The sequence below is a fragment of the Galeopterus variegatus genome, unplaced genomic scaffold (assembly GCF_000696425.1).
Source record: "Galeopterus variegatus unplaced genomic scaffold, G_variegatus-3.0.2 Scaffold2925, whole genome shotgun sequence".
NCBI classification, from domain to species: Eukaryota; Metazoa; Chordata; class Mammalia; order Dermoptera; family Cynocephalidae; genus Galeopterus; species Galeopterus variegatus.
The window spans coordinates 194,144-219,513 of NW_007729036.1; the positions used below are offsets into that span (position 1 = coordinate 194,144).

Genomic DNA, 25,370 nt, shown 5'->3' on the forward strand with positions numbered 1-25,370 from the left:
AGTAAACCCCCATATACCCATTTTCCAGCTTCAACAATTCATTACCCAGCTTTGACATGGTGCCGATCTTGTTTCATATTCCCCCCCCCCCCCGCTTTTTTTTGCTGGAGTATTTTAAAGCAAATCCTACATCATAGCATTTTAGCAATTAATACTTCAGTGTGTATTTTTAAGAAATAAAGATATTTTAAAAATGTAACATCAATGCCATTATCATACCTAATAAAATTTACAATAGTTTTTTAGTACCGTTTAATACCCAATTAACATTCAAGCTTCCTTTATCATCTTAAAAAAAGTTTTTAAACAGGTGATTTGTTTGGACCAAGATCTCAATCTACCCATTGCATTTGATAGTTATGTCTTGTAGGTGGCCTTTTGTCTACTAGAATGTTTTTAAATTGGGGAGTAGCATTTTTCTGCAGTGTAGTCCACTCTTCTACATGCAAACAAGTCACTAGGGCCAAACAAGCATTTTCTCCATCCTTATGCAAGGGGTGACTTGCACTCAGGGCATTTCCCCCAAAATGCAATAGGTATAACTATGAAATTTGCAATCTTCTTATGTCATTTTGCTCTCTTAAAATTAATCCAGAAAACTCGCAGTTCAAAACAACTTTAAATGTATTCCTTTACAATTTAAAGTATAAATTTGAATCATGGGTGTTAAAAAACCACCAACAAATCAATTCCTTGCTATTCTCATGATATGTACATATTAATCATCTGTTTTGGCATCTTCTAACACGGAGCATTGACATCCCTGGGGCAAATTTAGTTAGGCAAGGATTCAGGTGGCAACTACTTCAGTCATGAACTTCGGGGCTAGTTTGGCAGAAGTCAGCAAAGATTATGTTAAGGAGTTAATGCCAACTGGCCTTTGTCATGAGCACCGACACATTGTTCAGCATCTTCCCAAGGCTGGGGATAAAGATTTTTAAAGTGTGTCGGTCCATTCTTGGATCTGCAGAGGGAGGATTGGATCAGGTTCTGGAAAGTTGCTTAGGACGCTGACTCAGCAGATCCCACCTGTCACCTCTGTGCTACCCTACCTGTGGCCCCTGAAAGACTTTCTAAGTAAGTTCCAGGAAGTACCTTAATGGAAATGTTTATATAATGACAAAGACTGAAAAAGTAAAAAAGACTGTAAACTTGAGGAAATGTCACTCTGCTGCTCAGAACCCTCTGGTGGCTTTCCATTTGTCCAGAGTAAATGCCAAGAGCCCTTACAGTAGCCTCCCAGACCCTGCGCAGCCTGCTTCTCCCTGACCTTTACCTCTCTGACCTTATCTTTTACTCCTTGCTTGCTGTGATCCAGCCACTGGCCTCTCTCCTGCTTCAGGGCCAAGAATGTGGCAGGCGCTCTCCTGCCTCAGGGCCTTTGCATCTGCTCTTCCCTGGCACACACACCAGGCTCACTTTCCTCACCTCCTTCAGGTATTGGCTTAGCTACCACTCAGTGAATGAGCATTTCCTAACCATCTATTTAAAACTGCACCCTTCCCTAGTCCCACCAACAGTCCCTAAATCTCTTCCTTGCTTCGTTTTTTCCATCACACTATCACCTTTTAACATATTATACAACTGACTTTTAAACTTTGTGTGTTGTCTCTTTCCCACCATGGATTTATACTTAGTGCCTAGAATAATGCCTAGTCATAGAAGACACTCAAAAAATTGAATAAACGAATGAGTAGATGAGTTAAAATCTGGAAAATTGGATCATGAGTATACATAGAGAGATACCTTGGGGAAAATGAAAGATAAATTTTGAAGAGCTTTGTGGAAAGAGACATTTTAGTAAGGAACATAGGCTGGAGAAGAGCCCCCTTAATGTTCAGGTTGTAGTGAAGTTTATGAGATCAAAGTTGTTTTCATGCATAGTAGTGGAGACCATATGGTGGGTGATGCACTCTTCTGGCTTTTGATGCTGTAGATCTTTGGCATGTGTGAATCTAACAATTGTGATTTCAGCAATTTGCTGGCAGCCCTGCAGGGGCACACCATAAAGTGGTTTGTGCTTTTGTAGAGACCCCTGTGGTGAGTCCCTGTGCCAGTGGTGAGCCCAGACTGAGCCTGGCCAATGGAAATTATATGCTACAGTGATATTTGTGAATTTGGGCACTTGCAAAATGGCCTGGGGGAGAGGATGTTTCATGCAAGTCAGAGGTCTTTATATTCTTTAGGTATTCTGGTGAATCTGCTAGTTCACTAAAGACCTGTTTGTTATTTGGGATCCTAGGTCCTAAAGAGTTTTGAATAGATCGATCAAATTAGCTAAATAGAGGCAGAATGACATTTAGTGGGTAAGAAGACAGAATTTGGAGCCAGACCTCCTGGGTCAGATTCCTGATATCATCTTTTAGTAGCTGTGTTGATTTTTGGGGGGGCAAGTTACTTAATCTCTCTGTGCCTCAGAGATGATGATGATAAAAATCAGTATATACCTCATTGGATTGTTGTGAGAATAATATTTGTAAAGTGATTATAACAATAACTGGCACATAGTAAGCACTGCCTAAGTGTTTGCTAAATATAAATAAAGACATTAATTTTGGAAGGCTTGTTAGAGAATGCTCCAACCTTTAGCCAGTAAGCACACTAAGTTAGGGAGAGAGGTAAATGTAAGTGAAATAATTCAAGATTATAAGAAGGCATATTTAAGTTCAATGTTATAAAAAAAAATTCTTGAAGGTAATCCCTGCTGAGCATGGATTATGTTAGTTAATTATGAAGGAGTATAATAGAGTGGTTAAAATTGTACACTGCTGAATTAGATTGCCTGCCTGGTCTTCTCTTATAGAACTGTATAATCTTGGGCAAATTACTTAATTTAAAATTATAACTCTAAAGTGGGTATGTGGAAAGTCCCTACCTCATGGGGTTATCATGAGGATTGAATTAAATAATCATTGTAAGGTGCTGAGCACAGTACCTGGCATATAGTAAGTGTTGAAAATGTGACTTAAAAAAACAGATAATGAGAGTTCCTAATCTTAGTTCTTACATGGTTACAGGTATTGACATTTTTAGCTAGAACCTTCAGCCCTATCCTGTTACTGAGCCAGACAAAATATAACAGCATCCAGAATGAAATAATGCATGCGTGATGCTTAGCACACTGCCCGACATACAGCAAGAACTTAGTACCTGGCAGTGGAGGCGTGGTCCAGGATGGAAGATGTGGGCAGGAACCTGCCATATTGGATAGAGGTGGGAAAGGAGGCATTTTCTCTGAGGTCAGTTTGGTGTGTCAGAGATTGGGTGGGTCAGGGGGTTGTACCTGTCAGTGACATCCGACTAACTCCCAGCACTATGTGCTGGAACAAACTCCTGCTCTCAAGTCTCCATCCACCTGCCAACCTGCATCTGATCTGAGAGCACTGTAAAATCCACAGTAAATGTATGCAAAATCACAGACTAAAATGAGTATGAATTAACTGGATTTTGTTATCTGTACTATCCTTGTCCTAATTACTACAAATAATTTATCATTTGCTATGTATAAATATAAAATTAAGCTAAAATGTCCAGAGCTTAAAGTTTACTTTGACATTTCAAATCCTAGTTTCCTTTGCAGGCAGCTGCCATCCAGCTTCTGTGACAGTGCACTGTAACATGCCACATGAGAAGCAGGCACGTTCAGGGAGCCAGTGGAGGACAGAGGAAGAAGCATGGCTCTGCTTGGGGAAGGGTATGTCTGAGAATGTAGAGAGCGTTCTGGAGAGGTTTGAGCTGGGTCTTGAAGAATGGGCTAACTAAGATAACATGTTAATTAGAGGAAACGGCATGTACACAAAGGCATGGTGGACCCTTCAGAGGTATGACATGGGAGATGGCAGGAGCTATGTGTGGAAAGCTCACGACAAGCCTTAAATTCCATGTTGACTTTATCTTCTATGTGGTGAAGAACTACTGAATCATCTTTAAAAGGAGACTAATAACCAAATTGTGCTTTATAAATGGGTAGATTAGAGGGGAGTGAATTTAGAGCTAGGAAATCCAGTTAGAAGCCATTGGCGAGAGGGCAGATGGGAATCCAGCCGTCCTACACTCACTTCAAGTCTGAATATGCTGGAGCATCCTCTAACTAATAGCTGCCTTTCAGGATGGACTGTCAGCTATAGATATTTCCTTTCCCCTCCCTCTGCTCTTCTTTCTTTACCCTGCTCCTGGTTCAGGGCTGGCTCTTGGCTGAAGAGCTGGTGGTGGTGAGCAGGAAGGACCAGTGCATGGACATGCCCACAGCTGTTCTCTGCCCTGGCTTCTCACATGGAGCAGCTGTGACATTCCATTGGGCCTGATCCCTTTCTTAGGACCTTTCTGATTTTCACACAAGAGCCCCTAAGGAGGGGCAGAAGTTAAAGAGTTTAGAAGGGAGCTGTGAAGGTTATTTCTAGGTGTCAACTTGATTAGATTAAGGAATGCCGAGAAATCTGGTAAAGTTATTTTTTTAGGTGTGTCCATGAGGGTGTTTCCAGAAGAGATTAGCATGTGGGCCTGAGTGGACTGGGTGGGAAAGATTTGCCCTCAATGTGGGTGGCCCCAAGAGCTGGGATACACTCTTCTCTCCTGTCCGTGGACATCAGAGCTCGAGACTCTTCAGCTTTTGTGTTCCAGGACTTACACCAAAGACACCATCTGCTTCCCTGGTTTTGAGGCATTTGGACTTGGACCGAGCCACGCTACTGGCATATGGTTTACAGACGGCCCATCAAGGGACTTCTCTTCAAAATTGTGTGAACTAATTCCCCTAATAAATCCCTTCTCATGTATTTATAACATATCCTATTGATTCTGTCTCTCTAGAGAATCCTAATACAGATTTTGGTACCAGGAGTGGTTCTAGAGAAACAGAATCTTAAAGGTGAATTTCCACAATTGGTTTCAGGGCTTTAGACCTAAAAATGTTAACAGCTCAACTTCTAATAATACATACAGAGAGCACTGATGTGCGTGGTGTGAATTGTTTAAAGAGAGATAAAAAATAAATCCATTTGACACTCCTGATTCACTGCTTGTAAAAGGCAAGGGATTCAGTGACTCTCTCTATAATAACTTTGAGTATTTGTGGAAATCCAAGGAATATGATGTTGGCTGGTTGCTCCTCGCATCACTGTACAAAGTAAAGAAAGAAAAGAGCTCAGGGAATGTGAATTCTCAGCTCAAGCGCCACATAGATGACCTAAAAGTTTCTAAGTGTGCTCTAAGCCAGAATCTTCTCTCCAGTACCCACAGGGCTGAAATTGCCAAAAATCAAACACAAACCCTCATCATAAGATTGGTTGAACTACAGTGGCAGTCTCATGGGGTATCTACTGTTAAAGTGAGGGCATTTGTTGGGAAAGAATGGATTCCTACAAGTTGGGATGTGGACGTGTGGGAAGACTCCGATGAGGCTGGGGACATGGAATCCCTGAATTGCATTGATTCTTGTTTTCCAGACATGAACTCCCCACCCCTATCCCCTAAGACAGAGGCTTTTCCACCTCTGTCTGAGGGGATTAACTTTGCATTGCCTAAGAACACAGTAATGGTTTCCTCTGAGGCAGTGACTGAGCAAGACAATGCTGATTCTCTTCAGGACCCACCCCCACCACCCATCTTTGATTCTAGACCTATAACTAGACTCAAGGCCCAGCAGGCTCCTAAAAGTGAGGTAAAAAGTGTGATTACACTCCAAAAGAACTAAATCAGTTTTCTACTTCATACGAGCAGAAACCAGGAGAATATGTATGGGAAAGGAGATTAAGGGTGGGGGGTAATGGTGGAAGGAACATAAAATTGGATCAGGCTGAATTTATTGATATGAGCTCACTAAGCAGAGATTCTGCGTTTAGTGTTGCAGCTTGGGAAGTTAAGAAATGTGCTAACAGTTTGGTTGGTTGGCTGAGATATGAGTCAAAAGATGGCCCACTCTGAGTAGTTAGAGATGCCTAATCTCCCTTGGTTAACTATAGAGGAAGGAATTCAAAGGCTTAGGGAGATGGGAATGCTAGAGTGGATTTGTCACATAAACCTACTCACCCACATTGGGAGGCTTCAGAAGACATGCCTTTTACCAATACCTTGAGAAATAGATTTGTGAGGCGAGCATCCCTGAAGAGCTCTGTGATTGCTTTTATCTGTAGACTGGACCTTACAGTGAGAACTACAGTCAGGCAATTGGAACACTTAAATGCAGTGGTACTAATAGGATCCCGGGGTGTCAGGGCCAAGTGGCTGTACTTAGCCAACAAAGGCAACGTGTGCGTGGTTACCATAATGGACAGCAGAAGCAAAGCAACAATAAGAATGACTAGACTCGTGTAGATCTATGGAGTTGCTTAGTTAATCATGGTGTTCCTAAAAGTCAAATAGACAAGAAGCCTATTAAATTCATACTCAATCTGTATAAGCAGAAAACTTCTAGGTCAAGTGAACAAGAGTCTAACTCAAATCATAAAAACAGAGTCATGGGCCCTCAATCAATTCCCAGACATGAGCTGTTTACAGACCCAGAACCCTTGAATGAAGGAGTGGCTGGGTCTCCTTGAGGAAGGACCCTGGTACACTACTAAAAACTTATACTATTAATTTTTCTCCCATCCTTCACCAAGGGGACCTGTGGCCTTTTACCAGAGTAACTGTGCATTGGGGAAAGGGAAATAATCAGATCTTTTGGGGACTACTGGATACTGGATCTGAACTGACATTGATTCCAGGAGACCTGAAATGTCATAGTGGCCCTCCAGTTAGAACAGAGGCTTATGGGGGTCAGGAGATTAGTGGAGTCTTAGCCCAGGTCTGACTCACTATGGGTCTAGTGGGTTCCTGAACCCATCCTATAGTTATTTACCCAGTTCCAGAATGCATAATCGAAATAGACATACTTAGCAGCTGGCAGAATCCCCACATTGGTTCCCTCACCTGTTGAGTGAGTACTATTATGATGGGAAAAGCCAAATGGAAGCCACTGGAGTTGCATCTACCTAGGGAAAGAGTAAATCAAAAACAATACCACATCCCTGGAGGGATTTCAGAGATTGGTGCTCTTTCGAGGACTAGAAAGAGGCAGGGGCAGTGATTCCCGCTACACCCTCATTCAGCTCTCCTATTTGGCCTGTGAAGAAGATGGACAGATCCTGTATAATGACAGTGGATTACTGTAAACTTAACCAAGCATTGACTCTAATTGCAGCTGCTGTACCAGTTGTAGTTTTATTGCTTGAACAAATTAACACATCTCTGGGTACCTGGTATGCAGCTATTGATCTGGCAAATGCCTTTTTCTCTGTTCCTGTCAATAAGGCCACCAGAAGCAGTTTACTTTCAGCTGGCAAGGCTAGCAATGCACCGTCACTGTACTACCTCAGGGGTGTATCCAGTCCTATGTCACAATTTAGTTCACAGGGATCTTGATCACCTTTTCTTCCACAAAACATTACACTGGTCCATTACATTGATGACATTATGCTGATTGGACCTAGTGAGCATGAAGTAGCAACTACTCTGGACTTATTGGTAAGACACTTGTGTGTCAGAGGATGGGAAATAAATCTGACTAAAATTCAGGGGCCTTCTGCCTCAGTTAAATTACTAGGAGTTCGATGGTGTGGTGCATGTCGAGATATCCCTTCTAAGGTGAAGGATAAGTTACTGCGTCTGGCCTCTCCCACCACCAAGAAAGTGGCACAGTGCCTAGTGGGCCTGTTTGGATTTTGGAGGGCAACACATTCTTCATTTTGGTTTGTTACTGTGGCCCATCTACCAAGTAACCTGAAAAGCTGCAAGTTTTGAGTGGGGCCCAGAACAGGAGAAGGCTCTGCAACAGGTCCAGACTGCTGTGCAAGTTGCTCTGTCCCTTGGGCCATAAGATCTAGCAGACACAATGGTCCTTGAGGTGTCAGTGGCAGATAGGGATGCTGTTTGGAGCCTTTGGTAGGCCCCTGTAGGTGAATCACAGTGGAGAGCCTTAGGATTTTGGAGCAAGGCTCTGCCATCATCCACAGATAACTGCTCTCCTTTTGAGAAACACCTCTTGGCCTGCTACTGTGCCTTAGTAGAAACCGAATGCTTGACTATGGGCCACCAAGTTACCATGTGACCTGAGCTGCCTGTCATGAACTGGGTGTTATCTTACTCAGCAAGCCGTAAGGTTAGGCATGCACAGCAGCACTTGATCATCAAATGGAAATGGTATATAGGAGATTGGACCCGAGCAGGTCCTGAAGGCACAAGTAAGTTACATGAAGAAGTGGCCCAAATGCCCATGGCTCCTACTCCTGCTACGCTGCCTTTTCTTCCCCAGCCTGCACCTGTGGCCTCATGGGGAGTTTCCTATTATAAGTTGACAGAGGAAGAGAAGACTAGAGCCTGGTTTACAGATGGTTCTGCATGATATGCAGGCACCAACCGAAAGTGGACAGCTATAGTACTATAGCCCCTTTATCGGACATCCCTGAAGGACAGTGATGAGGGGAAATCTTTTCAATGGGCAGAACTTTGGGCACCTAGTTGTGCACTTTGCTTGGAAGGAGGAATGGCCAGATGTGCAATTATATACTGATTCATGAGCTGTAGCTAGTGGTTTGGCTGGATGGTCAGGGAATTGGAAGAAACATGATTGGAAAATTGGTGAGAAAGAAATTTGGGGAAGAGGTATGTGGATAGACCTTTCTGAGTGGGCAAAGGATGTGAAGATATTTGTTTCCCATATGAATGCACATCAAAGGGTGACCTCAGCAGAGGAGGACTTTAACAATCAGGTGGGTAGGATGACCCGTTCTGTGGATACTAGTCAGCTTCATTCTCCAGCCACCCCTGTCATCGCCCGTGAGCAAAGTGGTCATGGTGGCGGGGATGGAGGTTATGCATGGGATCAGCAATATGGACTTCTGGTCACTAAGGCTGACCTGGCTATAGCAACTGCTGAGTGCCCAATCTGCCAGCAGCAGAGACCAACACTGTGCCGCTGATATGGTACCATTCCCTGGGTGATCAGCCAGCTACCAGTGGCAGGTTGCTTACATTGGACCACTTCCATCATGGAAGGGGCAGAGTTTTGTCTTACTGGAATAGACACTTACTGTGAGTATGGATTTGCCTTCCCAGCTGGAAATGCTTCCAACAAAATTACCATCAGTGGACTCACAGAATGCCTTTTTCACCATCATGGCATTCCACACAGCATTGCTTCTGACCAAGGAACTCACTTCACAGCCAAAGAAATATGGCAGTGGGTTCATGCTCATGGAATTCACTGGTCTTACCATGTTCCCCATCATCCTGACACAGCATTGCTTCTGACCAAGGAACTCACTTCACAGCCAAAGAAATATGGCAGTGGGTTCATGCTCATGGAATTCACTGGTCTTACCATGTTCCCCATCATCCTGTTTGATAGAATGGTGGAATGGCATTTTGAAGTCACAGTCCAACTAGATGATAATACCCGACAGGGTTTGGGCAAGGTTCTGCAGAAGGCTGTATATGCTCTAAATTAGCACCCAATAAATGGTACTGCCTCTCCCATAGCCAGGATTCACAGGTCTGTGAATCAAGGGGTGGAAATGGAAGTGGCACCACTCACCCTTACCTCTTGTGACCCACTAGCAAAATTTTTGCTTCCTGTTCCTGTGACTTTATGCTCTGCTGGCCAATAGGTCTTGGTTCCGAAGGGAGGAATGCTTCCATCAGGAGACACAAAAATGACCCCATTGAACTGGAAGTTAAGGCTGCCACTTGGCCACTTTGGGATCCTCATGCCTCTGAGTTAACAGGCTAAGAAAAGAGTTATGGTGTTGGCTGGGATGATTGACCAAGACTACCAAGGGGAACTTGGACTACTACTTCACAATGGAGGTAAGGAAGATTATATCTGGAACATAGGAGATCCCTTAGGGTGTCTTCTAGTACTACCATATCCTGTGGAAAATTACAACAACGAGATCCAGGTGAGACTACGAATGGCCCAGACCCTTCAGGGATGAAGGTTTGGGCCACTCTGCCAGGTAAAGAACCACGACCAGCTGAACTGCTCCTTGAAGGCAGAGGGAATACGGAATGGGTAGTAGAAGAAGGTAGTTATAGATACCAGCTTTGACCATATGACCAGTTACAGAAATGAGGATTGTAATTGTCCTCCCCATAGTGTTAAGAATATATCTCTATGTGTATATACTATACATATATTAAGCAATTATCTTTGTTTTTGTTCCTCTTATTCTTTATTATGTACCATGAGATTTACTGACTTTATATCAGCATTTAAATATTGTTAAACTTTACATCATAGTATTTGCATTTAAGTCATGGGATATTGGGAGGAGGGTAAATATCATCTAAGGACATTACCTCCTCTTCTGGGAAGGGGATTAATGTGTTTTCAGTTGTATGCAGGGTAGTTGCACCATGTTAGGCAAAAGTGTTATGTTATTGTCCCATTTGAAGATTTAGTATAATTTAAGGAGATAGTATGGACACCAAGTTGATAAGGGGTGGACTTATGAAGGTTCATTCTAGGTGTCAACTCGATTAGATTAAGGAATGCTGAGAAACCTGGTAGAGCTATCTTTTTAGCTGTGTTCATGAGGGTAGTTCCAGAAGAGATTAGCAGGAGAGCCTGAGTGGACTGAGTGGGAAATTTCCACCCTCAGTATGGGCAGGAAACATCTGGTTCACTGGAAGTCCCAAGAGATAAAAAAGAAAACGGAAAAAAAGGCGAGTCTATCTGCTGGAGCTGGGATACACTCTTCTCTTCTGTACGTGGACATCAGAGCTCAAGACTTCAGCTTTTGGGTTCCAGGACTTACACCAAGGACACCAGTGGCTTCCCTGGTTTTGAGGCCTTCGGACTTTGAATGAGCCACGCTACTGGTATCCAGTTTGCAGACAGCCTGTCATGGGGCTTTTCTTCACAATGGCATGAGCTAATTCCCCTAATAAGTCCCCTCTCATATATTTATAACATATCCTATTGATTCCGTCTCTCTGGAGAACCCTGACTAATACAGTAGCTTCTTTTTCCTATTTCTACCAGTAAAAACTCTGAGAAAACTTTCAAAGGGCTAAATGCTTGATATCTGCCATAAGAATGAGACTGCTCTGTTCTACATTGGAACTCTGATTAGAAGAAGCACATGGTCATTGTGAAAACACGCTGGAAGGCCCCTTAAAAAAAAATGAGTGTGTGTGACCATGAGTGTAGGCTAAGTCAGGGGAATGTCCTGAGGGGTCTGCAAGTAGCCCCTTTTCAGTGCTTAATTCCTTCCCCAGCAATTTCTCCCTTCATCTGTCACCTCCCCCAAGCCCCCATGCCTTTCCTCATCCCAGAGTCTCCATTGCCTATCAGTTCTTTTCTTGTCCTTGGTTGCCGAGCCTGCTCCAGCCCTTCAGAGCTCAGGCAGCAATCTGTGGACAGAGTATAGGAGACCTTACCCTAACATAGAGAACATCGAGGGGAACAGTTTGATCCTATAGGCTTGAGGGGTAGTTTATCTCTGGTCTCCCCAGTTGAAACTCCCATGTATTTGCTTGTGAGACAGAATTATGGCCTTCAGGTCTGTAGAACTTCTAATACTCTACTATGCTCTCTGGGCCCTACAAACTTCAGATTTAGATTTAACTAAAATTAATTGGAATTATTTACTCCAGGAACTTATTTAATACTCTAGACCAATTTCTGAAGTGTTTTAGGCTCCTTTTAAAGACATTGGAGTGAGAGATCAATTAACCTTCCTAAAGTGACACAGTTATTAAAGGGCACATTTGGGATTTGTACTCAGTTTTGCCTAATTCTGCATATGTGTTGATGGACCAGCATCTGTACCTGACTGCTGTGAAATAATGTTTTTAGGGGAAATAAAAAACCAGATTTACAAATGAACTTTTTTAATTGAAAATTTTCTAAATTCAAAAGTTATTTGAATATAGACTCAAATGTATATTTGAGAAGTAGTACAGAGAGATAACTTGTGCAAGAAAGCCCCACTTTGCTAGTTTTCCCCAATGTTAACATTTTACAAAACTATTGTACAGTATCAAAATCAGGATATTGGCACTGATAAAATTCACTGAACTTATTCAGATTTCCTCAGTTTTACTTGCACTCATTTCTCTCTGTCTCTCTGACTCTGTTGGTATTAAACTCTGTACAGTTTTTATTTTTTTTATTTATTATTTTTTTTTTTCCTTTTTTTTGTCTCCTTTTTACTGACCGGTAACGGGATCGCAACCCTCGGTGTTGCGCCTGCACCGCGCTCAGCCAGTGAGCAGGAACCGGTCTCCACATGGGATCCGAACCCTCGGCGGGAGCGCCACCGCACTCCCAAGCGGCACACTCTCCAGTGCGCCACCGGGCCAGCCCTAAACTCTGTACAGTTTTATCACCTGTGTATATTTATGTATGAACCACCATAGATAAGATACTGAACAGAACCAACTCCACAAGGATCCCTCGTGTTGCCCTCATAACCACAAACACCTTCTCTAACCCCTCGCACCCACTAATCTGCCCTTCATTTCTAAAATTTTGTCATTTCAAAGGTCTTAAGTACATGAAATCATCCAGTATGGAAACCTTTGGGGTTGGCTATTTCCTTCAGCATAACCCCTGGAGATTCATTCATTTGTTGTGTATAACAACAGTTTGCTCCTTTTCACTGCTAAGCAGTACTCTGTGGTATGGATATATCATTGTTTGGTTAACCATCTACCTCTTGAAAGACATGTTGCCTAATTCTAGTTTTTGGCTGTTATAAATTAAAGCTGCTATTAACATTGGTGTACAGATTTTTGTGTGATCATAAGTTTTCATTTCTCTGGGATAAATGCCCAAGACTACAAATGGACTTTTAATACAGTTCATAAATCCAGAATTATGTTTGGCGTGATCCTGTTCTGGGTTGCATTTTCACCTTTCATCCAGTCCACAGTCTGATTTCGTGTGTGGCTGTCACCCGTTTCCCCTGGCCCTGGGCCTGTGTAAATTTCCAGGCTGATTAGGGAGCTCCTGAACTCTGCGAAGGGGATTTGCTTTGCTTTGTTGCCGGCTCATCTCTGGGAGTCGTCTCTGCCATTAGTCATGCTTGTCTGTTTTGCTATACCAACATGTATGTCCAGAGCTCCAGCAGTCTGCCAGTTAAGCCTGCAACTGCATTCTTCTCCCTTACTTCCTGCAGGAGTGAAAGGCCCTGGGGAGGCCCCTGTGAAGTTTTGAAGGGAATGATTGCAGCTTTTCCTTGCCCTCGCCCTCCAGGTCCCTGTAGTGAACACATGTTGCCGAAAGATGGCAGTGCAATTTGCAGCTGCTGAGACTGCTCTCCCTGTCACCTGTGGCTTGTTCTTTCTGTGTATGTTGAAAATGTGGACAGCAGATTTTACAAAACAGCAAAAGCACCAATAAAATGCTGTGAGGTTTAGAAAATTTGAAAGAAAACATCACACTTGCAAATGGTTTGTAGTGAAAATAGTTTTCCACCTCTTAGAAATGATCTGAACAGGGAATAGAGCTCAGAAATTTGTGTATGAATGTACAGTTTTAGATATTAGTACTGATTGTTGCATTCTGTATAGCTCCTGAAAAGACCTGTGAAATGCTGATTTTTGCCTTCCCTTTGATCCAAGACCAGCCAAGTAAGCAGGGGCAGCCTGCTTTTGAGCTCTGAGATTTGAGATTAACACCTCTTAGTACTCAAGTAAAGGCCCTTATGCACGCTGTACGTAGAGTTTTCATGGCAGCAATGGCTAATAATAATAAAATACTTCCTAGTATTTATCCACTCTGCTGTGTGCATCACCTTGTTATGTGTGCAGGCATATGTGTAAAGAACTATTTGAACATTTGCTATGCACAGGAAAGCTGTGGTAAAGTGAGAGATTATGGGGTTCATTGGGTGTCGTAAACAGACCAAGCTAGTGAGGGTAAAGTGGGATGAGTTTAAATATGAGGTTAATTGATAAACTTTAAGCTGTATACATGGAAAGAACCAGTGATGTCAAAACTCCAGTGTGGACATGTTAAAAACTGGAGCCATGCTGCTCCCTAGGGTACCATCCCTGGTGCCTTTTGGGAAGCAGTAAGAAATCCCCACTATTAATTTGATCCATGTGCAGCCTAGTTAAGTGCAGAGCAGGGTGTGGATGACAATGGGCTGGCTTTGGGATTGGGGCTACAAGCCCTGGGGTGGATCTTCTCCACACTGGTCAGTATGCCAAGGTGGGAGGATCTGTTCTGCTTCCCCTGGAACTCAGTGCTGTGGTCACTGTGACCCCACAGCTTATTACGTAGCTGCAATCCTGGGGTGGCAAGGAAACAGGTGGCTCCGCCAGAAGCAGCAGCCTTTTTGCTAGCATATCCTTTGGCAAAAGCCTTGGCTAGGAGGAGAATTGCACTGTATAAAGTGCTAACCCTGAAACCAGATGCTGTTACTATAGAGACGAGTGAAATGCTACCATGGGAGGCGTACCAGGGGAGGGCTGGGACAAGGGAGATGGGAGGGCAAGTGAGGCGAATCTAAAGGCGAGCACACCCGAAGACCTTCAACCTTTAGCAGCACCGTGACAGGCAGGCTTGCATTCTGAAACTTGTGTGCTGGCGGCTTGCCACTTGCTGACTGGCTGAGTGGCAGCTGCTCACGCTGTGGGGACTAGCTGGTGAGCACGTTGGCAGTTGGCACGGGCTCTGGGGGGTGGGAACTCAGATGGGTGGAATGTAGATGGGTGCTCAAGGCCCAATGGCTGACAGTTTTGTGCAAATGTTTCTCATGCCGGGCTTAAGTCACCCTTGCAAGCCTGCTCAGTGATTAGGACTGGCTGGTGAAAGCTGGTCCATTTGGCAGCAGATTTGACATGTGTTACAGTTAAATCATTTTCGTGTCCCCGAATAATGGAGAATCAGAAAAACCCTGATTTGGGTGTGGACTTCTGTAGAAGGGGTACAACTTCTACTTTCAGATGCCCTGTTGAAGGAAGGCAGTACTGGCCCCGAGTGGATTTTATACTGACTGGTGTGACCCTTATCCCCGTGATGCTGGTGAGAAGCTTCCAAATCTATTCTGAACTTTGCCTCACGCTGGTGCTGTGAGCAACCAAGGGTGCTGTTTAGAAGCATGCTCCTTTCCTTCTTTGTTTTCAGCAAATGCAGGGCGTGTGAAAGGAACATTTTGGGAATGGGTTTGGGGGCCTGGTAAGGAACTGGATGAGTTAATTTCTTCCTTCTGATAGAGGGGAAACTGGTTGGGTCAGGCAGTCATTTTAAAGATATTTCTGTCTTACTAATAATAGCAAGCAACTGCTGAGAGGATTTGGGGGGGGGCACAAACCCAAATAATTGACATTTGTGGTGTAAAGATGGAAAAGAGCTGTAAAATTTCTGTAGTTTGTGAAGAAGCTCAGGTGCGCCAGGCTGGACTTGTTCTGGGGAAAGGCTGCTGTGAGTGTGCAGGTTATATATGTCCATTTTGTTCCTCATCCCTTTTCGCTTCCTGCAGGGGAGAGACTGCTTTCAGATGCTCTTCACTGTCTCTCAGAAAGAACTAAGTTTCTAATTACTTGCTATGTATAGTCTTAGAGGGAATGCGAAATATGCATCAAAGAGCCAAGGAATGCACCAATCATTATTCTCACTCTGTAACTCAGATGGAACATGGTGACAGTGCTTCAGTTAGGCTGAATGGTTTTCTCAACCAGAGCTCTGGGGCATTAACTTTTTACTGTTCCCTCCAGTTGTTAAGTGGCTTTCTTCTTTTACTTCCCCTTTGGTTATTGCATGCAGTTTTGAGAAGGGCTCAGGCATTAATGCTAAACATTTTGTTTAGGAAATGTATAAAAGGACAACAAAAGACTTTGGAACTAGCTTGATTAATGGTGGGGTGCAGAAATGATGTTCTGTATGAAATTGTGTTGGATTCTGCAGGCTGATAGGACTGGAAAAAGTTAGTTCTAACAAGAAATGTGACCTAACTACTCTTTGTTTTCCAAAGGGGAGACAATACTGTTAATGTATGAGCACTAGTACAGGGCTCCTGGATTTTGTTGTACTTCTGAGGTCTTTTAAGAAAATTTCCCCATTAAACTGTCATCTTTATCTGTGTCTACAGACACTGTATAAACTGATGGGTTCTTGTCCTTTGCACCAACTCTCTTTGATTGCTAGGAGATGTTTTTGAAAAGGCAGGTGTCATTGCACTAGAGCTCTTTCCTGTTCTCTCATCACTGTTTCTCCAGTGCCATGAAGTGTGCCTGGCACATAATAAGTACTCAGTAAATATTTACTGAATGAATGGAGGAGGGCAGGAAAGAGAAAAGGGAACCGCATTCAGCTCTCTCTGTGTCCACCACTGTGTATCGTATGTTTCAAGTGCTTTGGTCATGGTCACCAATGTCCTCCATATTGCCAAATCTGATTTTTTCTTCTCTGTCTCCATCTTTCTCAGCTTCTCAGTAGCAGTACTCTCCCCTTTTTATGACTTCCTTGACATCGCTCTTGCCTGGTTTGTCTCTTACCTTGGTGACTGCTTTTGTTCCTCTGCTCTACTTGTAAATGTTGGCATGCCTTAGCACTTGGTCTTGGGTCTGCTCTTCTATGTCTACATTTTCTTCCCGGATGATTCCATCTAGTAGTAGGTCCAGGTACCAGCTTTATCCACTGATTTCCCAGTTTTTATCTCCAGCCCAGAGCTCCTGAGTTCCAGACTCAGACATCTAGTTGTGTGCCTGATAGCTCCTTTTTCACATGTAATAGGCATCTCAACCTTTTAAAAATTATTTATATTTTAGTTGAAACATAATTGATTATATGTACTTATGGGGTACAGAGTTGACTATCAGTATTTGTGTACAATATGTGATGATCAATCAGTATTATTAGCATGTTCATCCATCTCAACCTTAGAGAGGCCAAACAGAACTCTTGAGTCCTTCCCAACAACTGTTTCTCCCATAGCCTTCCCTGGGCTCCTGTGATAGTTTCCTGGTTTTTCTTGTTCCCTGACTGTCCATTTTTCACATAGCAGCCGGAGTGATCCTTTAGAGAGATAAAACAGCTCAAGTCATTCTTAATGTTAAGAGTGGCTCCCATAACACCTAAAATTCTGCCTCCTTACCATGGCCAGCATGGCCCTAATTCCCTCTATTATCATCTTGTGCAGTTGACCTTCTGTCTCTCTTTCCAGTCACACGATCTCATTTCTGCTCCTGGAACATGCTAAACTTCTTCCACCTTAGGGTCTTTGCACTTGCTGTTCCCTTTGCTTGGAATACTCCGCCCCCAGATCCTCACATGGCTGGTTCCATCCTGTCATCCTTGTATCTGTTCAAATGTTGCTTCCCTAGAAGCCCCATTTGATCCACCTTATGCCAAGTAACCCCTTTCCTCATTTTATTTTCTGATAACCACTGGATGCTATCTGAGGCTACCTCGTTCATCTGTCTGTTCATTATTAGTTTCTTAGGAATGTTGTCTTATTCACAGATGTATTCCCCTCCCTCTGAAGAGTGCTCAGGAACATATCGGGCACTAATGAATATTTGCTGAATCAGTGAATATACTATATCATTTAATCTTCATGGGAACCTGAGGCTCAGAGAGGTTGGTAAATGACTTGACTCCTTAAACTTTCAAAGCATTTTATTTTTCACCATAATCCTGGTGGCTGACCCATTTTAGAGTATAGAGAAGGAAAAAGGGATATATCAGGATGAGCTTTTACATACAAGGCCCATGTTCCTGAAAGAAGAAGTCCTGTCAAGTGTCCAAAGATAATGAATATCTTAATAGCATTGTCCATCAGTGGTTGGTCAGGGTAGAAAAGAAAGAAGGAAAGAAAAAGGAAGGAAACATTTATTAAACATGTAGTATGAGCTAGGTCCTGTGCCGAGTGCTTTTAGATATGTTACCTAATTTGAATCTCAAGCAATCAATGCAAAGTTGATATTATTACCTCAATTTTATAGATGGAAAATCTGGGTCTCAAAAAAGTTAAATACTTTGATCCAGGTAGCACAACTGCTAAGTGGCACAACTAGATTTTTTAAACCCAGGGCTACCTGATGCCAAATTTCTGACTTTTTATGCTCAGATGGTTGCTTTGTGAGAGGGATATGCTCCCAAAATAGTAAGGAGAAAAATATGAATTCAGTGCTCATCCACATACATTATAACAAGTATCTGCAGCACAAGAATAAGTTATACAGATAATATGGAAAACAGACCTACAGTATTCAGTGCCTGAGCATATAATTGGATGAATACAATACAGAGTGAACACTTGGTTCTCTGGCAGTGCTCATGTACCGTATGACATAGAGCAGCTGTCCCCAGAGAAAGTTCTTTGTTTCTAGACTCGTACTACACAAGCAGCATTTGAGCAATTCAGGATTTCTTTCTGCTTTCACTATAAATAGAGTTCATGGAATTCTGTATATCAAAGTTAATACAATGAAAAGGAGGCACAGAGTATGGAAATAAGCCTTAACTCACTCTATAAACTAGAAACATATTTGGCATCGGGAGGCCATAAAAACACTCTCATTCCTTGGATGGATTCTGAGGTCTTATTTAGCATATGAAATTGCAGAGTAGATCCTATTATGTAAGAAGACAGGAGGGAGGACAGCATAATGTGGTTACAAAATGAAGAACTTTGTGCCCTTCAGTGAAGAGTTAACAGGGCAGATATACACAGAGAAAGGTGTGTGATAAGAATATGGACAATGAATGAATGGATGGCATGTATATGTGCCTATTGCTGAAGCTGGATTGCTGGATAATCCTCAGATGTCAGATTTCCGTAAGGCCAACATGTGACTCAAAGCTTGCCACTCAACAGAGAATACTGGGCTGTGCTGGTATTAAGAGGCTGGCTGGAAGCTAGGCTCCCACTGTGCACTAGCCTAACTCCCTGTCGCTCTCTACGTGTGTGTGTGTGTGTGTGTGTGTGTGTGTGTGTGTGTGTGAGTGTGAGGGTATACATTTTATGCAGTGGGTGTTTAAAGAGCTAAGCACTGAAGCTGGATTTCCACAGACGATCATCACGAGCACTCCAGACATACCAAACTTCCTCTCTTGGTATTTTTTTTTCTTTTATCTTTTTTTTTTTTCAACCCCCAAAAGGGAGAGCTCCCAACATTCAGCCTACAGAACTGGTATTATTTTCTTTTACCTGTCCTTTCAAGGTTAGAACTGAAGCTATGCGGGACCGGCATATTCTGAAGCACCAGATGAGAGGAGCTGCGTGAGGGAGTAGCAGACACCAAAGGAAGAGTGACTCTGCCCTGTTAACATGAACAACAGCTTGCAGGTTAACCTGCCCAGAAGCTGGGCTGCTTCAAGTGGCTCCCTCCAGGAGAAGTCTGAGCATTCTTTTTTTCTTTTTTATTACTATAGGATGGAGGATGAAGCTGTCCTGGACAGAGGGGCTTCCTTCCTTAAGCATGTGTGTGATGAAGAAGAAGTAGAAGGTGAGCTTTATGGGCCTGGGAAGGTGTATATGCATATACATATGTCTCTGTAGATAATGGCATTCATACTTTTCATATGTCTTACATTTTTGAAGTTAGAAACTGAAGCTTTTCTATGGAGTTTCATTAATCTTCATATTTTGCTTCAACACAGAAAGTGATTTTAAGAACTTCATTGGACCACCAGAATCTAAATCAGTGTGGTCTTGCCTGGTTGAAAAAAACAGCCTTATTTTAAAGCATGTGCCTATGTTAGCTGTGCCTCTTCATCAAAAATAGTATTTTACCAGATAACATTAACCAATTTCCAATGATTAATTCAAGGAGGCTTCTAGATTTATGTAAATCTGTTTGGCAGCACCTTATAATACTCTTTCTTGCAGCTTGCAGGGTAGAGAAACAGATGTTACAGAAGGAGAATGATACCATTGTTGCAGGAAAAATGGGTCTAAGCTGAGGATATTAATAATGGTAATCATGGATGAGTCTCAGTTAGGAAAAGATGTACAAACATTTTTTACTTAAGAAACCTCTAGGATCTCTTTTGCTGGTGTTTCCTAGTACCTGTTAAAAACCAAAGAAGAGTTATATTTTACTTGGGGCTATGCTTTCAGTGTGCATTCTCTTTTCTTGTCTGTTGATATATCGATAATGTGAGAATAATAATATTTATTTGATAGTGAGAAGTCACAGTTTAATTAATATTTATTAAAATCATTGTGTGAAGGCACCACAGCCCTATAAGCTATTATTGATATTTATTTATTTATTTATTTATTTTGACTGGTAAGGGGATTGCAACCCTCGGCATGGTGTGGTCCGCACCATGCTCAGCCAGTGAGCGCACTGGCCAACCCTATATAGGATCTGAACCTGCGGCCTCAGCACTACCAGCGCCGCACTCCCCCGAGTGAGCCACGGGGCCGGCCCTCTTATTGATGTTTATAATGAGATTTAAAATAATAATCAGCATTATAGGCAGTACTCAAAGTTAAATGAAACTTGCAGGTGAACCATGTGATCAATTCTACCCTTTAAAGTCACCTAAGAGACAATTCATATGTGTTTCGGAGACTTTAGTCAGATTGGTGCCATTTGTAAGCATTTAGTACCTACCAGAAACTTGGACCGGAGGGTGGTGGGGTTGGGAAAAAGAGGGTGGGTATTGTGTTCTGGAGTGGTTCTTCAAGCTGACCAAACACCAGGTACGAGGCAAGTGATGCTTCTCTGCCATCTGGGACAGTTTATTTTTTATTTTATTTATTTATTTATTTAAAAGATGATCGGTAAGGAGATCTTAACCCTCGACTTGATGTTGTCAGCACCACGCTCTCCCAAGTGAGCTAACTGGCCATCCCTATATAGGGATCCGAACCCATGGCCTTGGTGTTATCAGCACCACACTCTTCCAAGTGAGCCATGGGCCAGCCCCTTGGGAAAGTTTAAATAGTGTGGCTGTTATGCTGTTTCTCATGTTTCTTTAGTAAGTTTCTTCTGCCCATGTACTGTTACAGGATTGGTGCCCCCACCCCCCACTTCCTGAATTTATGCTCCTGAGACTGACTAATAAGAATTTGATACCTAAGTTTCTTAGGAAAACGGAAACTACAGTATTTTCTTTCATATTGTTTTATGGGTTCCTTGCATTTTTACAACTTGACTGTGGGAAAATGTCAAGTTGGTGAAAGCAAAATAGTAAAACTTTTGTTTTAAGCTTCTTGTAACCCATGATGTTAAATTTTCATTTTAGTGACTCTGTCACAGTTCCAGTGTCAAAGAAATAATGTAGGTTTGAACAAATATCCTATAGTTTTAGGACAATTAAAGTAGAAAAATGCCTGGGAACGAGATGTACTCTGTGTGTGTGTGTGTGTGTGTGTGTGTGTATTTTCCTTTGAGAATAATGTTCTAGCTAAGTTCACAGGAGATGTAAACCACTTCTTGAAGTTTGTACTGTCTGTCTGTAGGACTGACAGCAATCTACTGCAATAGGATATTGTACAGAGTTTTTAAGGCTTTGACTAAGAAGTGTATTTGCTATAGTATTTCCCTTCATTTTCAAGCATAAGTGAATAACACAAATTGGTAGACAGATTTCTTTAAGGAGAAACAGAAAGACATCTAAAGGTGGTAGAAATGTCTGTAAAGTTCAAGAAATGTGTTGTCTTTGTGATAATTAAACTTGCCACTTAGATTTTGTGTATTTTCCAATTCTTATAAGACCTCTGTTTTAATGACTGTCTTTCATGTTGATTACTACCTGAGTTGATTACATTTCTTTCAAGGTATGCTTAGTTAGTTGCCTATTGTTGAATCCTGAGTCCCTTCAGGATAATTGCTAATAGTGTCATTATTTGGTGGGAAACTTGCAACAGTGTAGGCTCTCCTACAGTAGAAGCTTTGAAACTACAGTTAGGATCTATTCATTTCTAATTCAGTCCTCTCCCAATTGACCCTTCCCTCTTCTCACCTGGTTTTATCCCATGGGAGTGAGAGGTGATAGTGTAAAAAAGTTTAAATGGACATGGGTTTGATGGTTCCAGTAGTTGAGGATGAAGAAACAGATGACTTGTCAAGACTTCTCATAAGGATTCACATGTCAAGTGGGAATGTATTTTTCAAGGACATGAGTCCATCTCATATTTTTAATTGCATAGAGAAGGGTGTGTTTGAAAGAAAGCACACTGTTATCTGTATTCCAATGTAGCTGAGTTTCTTGTGCATTTATGGCAGAAGTAAATGCTCCAGTTTTAAGGATCAAGAATTCAAAGGGCAGGGAGCTGGAACACCTTACATTTGTATTATCGATTATTTTACCTTTTGTCCCAGTTATTTCTCTTGCTTTTAGGATAAACATGATTGAAGAATATTATAGCACACTTGACAAAAGTAAACTTAAAATAAAACTTTTTTACAGTAATTTGCACAAGTAAGATGTGCTTCCAATATGCAATTATTAAGGTGACTAACGTTCAGTAGCTGTAGTTACTTTGAAATTTTCATGCTTTTAAAGTTCTTCTTAGGGCTGAGCCCGTGCCGCACTCGGGAGAGTGCGGCGCTGAGAGTGCAGCAGCGCTCCCGCCGTGGGTTCGGATCCTATACAGGGATGACCGGTGCGCTCACAGCGCTCACTGGCTGAGCACGGTGCAGCCGGTCTCAAAAAGAACAAAAAAATAAAATAAAATAAAAAATAAAAAAAATAAAGTTCTTCTTAGAGTCCCCTAATATGAGGGAGTTGGGTTCAGCTCAGCCCGAAGGCAAGAAGAGCCAGATGCTCTCTCATAGTTTCTTTTTAACGCTGCAGTTCTGAGAAGAGGAGGGAGACCGAGATGCAGGCCACGCCCTCAGTTCACCTCATTCAACTTTACTTTCAGTGGGTGGTATAACACTTAATCCATGTTCTAAAAACTCAATAGAAAGCTGTCAGCTGCAAAACTCGCTAAGAGTAGAGTGAGTCAGAAGAGGAGTCATCTTCTGTTTAAATAATGAATTTAACTGTAATATATATATTTAAAGACTAAACCTAGTTTTCATACAATTTTCCTCATTTTTTTTTTTTTTTTTTTTTTTTTTTTTTTTTTGTGGCGGGAGCCACGGGCTTGGCCCCCTCATTTGTTAATTGCTTAGCAGTTGATTAGACCATGGTGCTGATAACACCAACGTTAAGGATTTGGATCCCTGTACTGGCCAGCCACCAAAATATGAGGGGGGGGGAGAGAGAGAGAGAGGAGAGAGAGAGAGAGAGAGAGAGAGAGAGAGAGAGAGAGAGAGAGCCTGGGTTGCATGGTCTTGTTTACCAGATTAATAAGAATAGTTTTCAGGGCACTGTGTTCAACTGAAAAAAAAAAATGTTTCCTGAGCCTTTATTTGTCACAGGTGACAGAATGTCATGAGTTCTGAAAGCAGAGGATGGGCAGATAGAGAGAGAGAGAGAGAGAGAGAGAGAGAGAGAGAAAGACTCTTTCAAAAGGAAACCATGTGCCAATTTTAATCCTTAAAATAAACAGAAGCTTTTGTATCTATTCTCTCATTGGTTACCTTATACAATTTTTTTCTTTTTGGCAGGGAGTGGTTACTATGGATATACTTATTTAAAAATTTCAACATTTCAGAAATTCATATTTGTTTCTGTACCAAAAGGCTCCAGCTCCCGCCCAGGCACTTCCAAAGAATGACAAATTTATGTTACCAGAATGACCCAGAAATGTTGACCAAGAGGAACCACCACTGCATTTTCATTTCAAACATAGATGGGGAAATTGCCAAATTTTGGGGGGTGAAACAAAGTTGAGATAGAAAGAAAGAGTTCCAGATAGCTTTTTCCAAAGAGAAGTAAATCCTATGGATGTTTTATTCTTAAAAAAGTCAGCCAGTATTTTGGATCTGTATGATATAAACAGATTACTTAATATTCTCATGTTTCACAATAGGGGAAAAGAGCAAACTCCACCTTATCCTTTGAGATAAAGCCTTGGCTCTGCAATGCTAGGTGACTCCCAAGCGGGCCCTGGCAACTCTGACTTTATGAGGAGGGGCCTCATCTTAACATCAAGTCCAACCAACAACTCAGGAAAAATAAAGTACAGCAGGACAACATTGGCTGAAACGTGTCTCCATTTCTGAAGCTTGATCAGTGCTCTCTGAAAGCTATTATGAAATATTGTGACAATTTTCTTCTTCTAATCAAAACCGAATCCAACAGGAACTATGCTCCCGCCTGTCCAAATGGAAGAATAACTACAAATTCCCATGTCTACTGATGGCCATTAAGAGAGAGAGAGTATTGTTGAAAGTGCATGGAATTTACAGAATGACTGTTTTTAGGGAAATAGTAAAAAAGTAGGGGACAGAGTAGATATTCACTAAATATTTGTTAAAAGAAAGAATGAATAAAGAATATGCAACATAAACTAAATAAAGCATGTGAAGAATTACTTTATATAATCCTCTCACATCTTTGTTTAAATTTTAGTTAGAAGTTTGGTTCTCTCCGTACACTTAGTCAAATGAGATGATATGGTCTGAAATTACCTTATCCTTGGTATTACTCCTATTTGGTTTTGCAAAGATCATTGACATTTTTATATAATTTATTTATTCATACAGTAAGAAAAAGAAGCCCCTAAAACACCTCTGCCTTATCCTCTTTTATTCTTTTTTCTCTATCTTTTGAAGAGAGAGATTAAAATGATGAAATGGTGGCTTTTGTCTTTTTGGGGGTCAGGACCTCAACTTTTTACAGTCATGAAATCACAATGACTTAAACCTATTTTTTACTAGAGGATATTATGATGATCTGTTCATGTGTATTGGAAGAGGTAGTATTCTAAAGAAAAAGTGGGGCTTCGGAGACATTTGTTAATAATTACAATGGTAAGAAATGTACTGCTGAGAAGGAGTGAATGAAAACATATCAAATGGGAAGGGAGGGGCCAAGTCAGGGCTGGGGCTATTCTGAGCACTGGATATAAGTGTCCAGTTGCATTTTGCTGACCTCTTCTCTGCTGTTCCCTCTAATTGCTCAGAAACTGTGTGTACAGAGGAAACACTTGGGTAAATACTGCTGAAGAAAAAGCCTTCTTAAAAGAAACAATGCATTCACACATTGGAAAGCTGTAAAGAAATGCAGTGAGGTGTTCAAAGGTTGATACTTGAGTAGCACCTCCGGTTTCCCAGAGCACGTTGAGCCCAACTCCTTGCTTTCTTCTCCTCGTGGTGTCAGTTGAACGCCTGCCAGAGGTCCTAAAGCACGTAGCACGTAGCTCTGTAGCTGCCTGACACCTCCTGCTGCGTCAGTGAAGTTAAATATTTATATATAGATTTCTTTCGCTTCAAGGAAATTTGATGATAGTTCCATGGGTTTTTGAAACTGGAATCAGACATCCCTTCCCAGAGTCTTCCAAATGTAGAGAATTCCCAGGTAGTATAGG

At 42.0% G+C, this 25,370-nt stretch overlaps 1 protein-coding gene across 1 annotated transcript in view; it reads left to right on the forward strand.

Moving 5' to 3' along the window:
* LOC103599370 (electrogenic sodium bicarbonate cotransporter 1-like) overlaps window positions 1-25,370 on the forward strand; it is a gene marked incomplete at its 3' end in the record, with an annotated part of 72,358 nt that overhangs the window by 30,073 nt on the left and 16,915 nt on the right. The window contains exon 2 of the mRNA XM_008583482.1: window positions 19,367-19,440. Coding sequence (XP_008581704.1) covers window positions 19,368-19,440 — 73 coding nt within the window. The remainder of the gene's footprint in view (window positions 1-19,366; window positions 19,441-25,370) is intronic.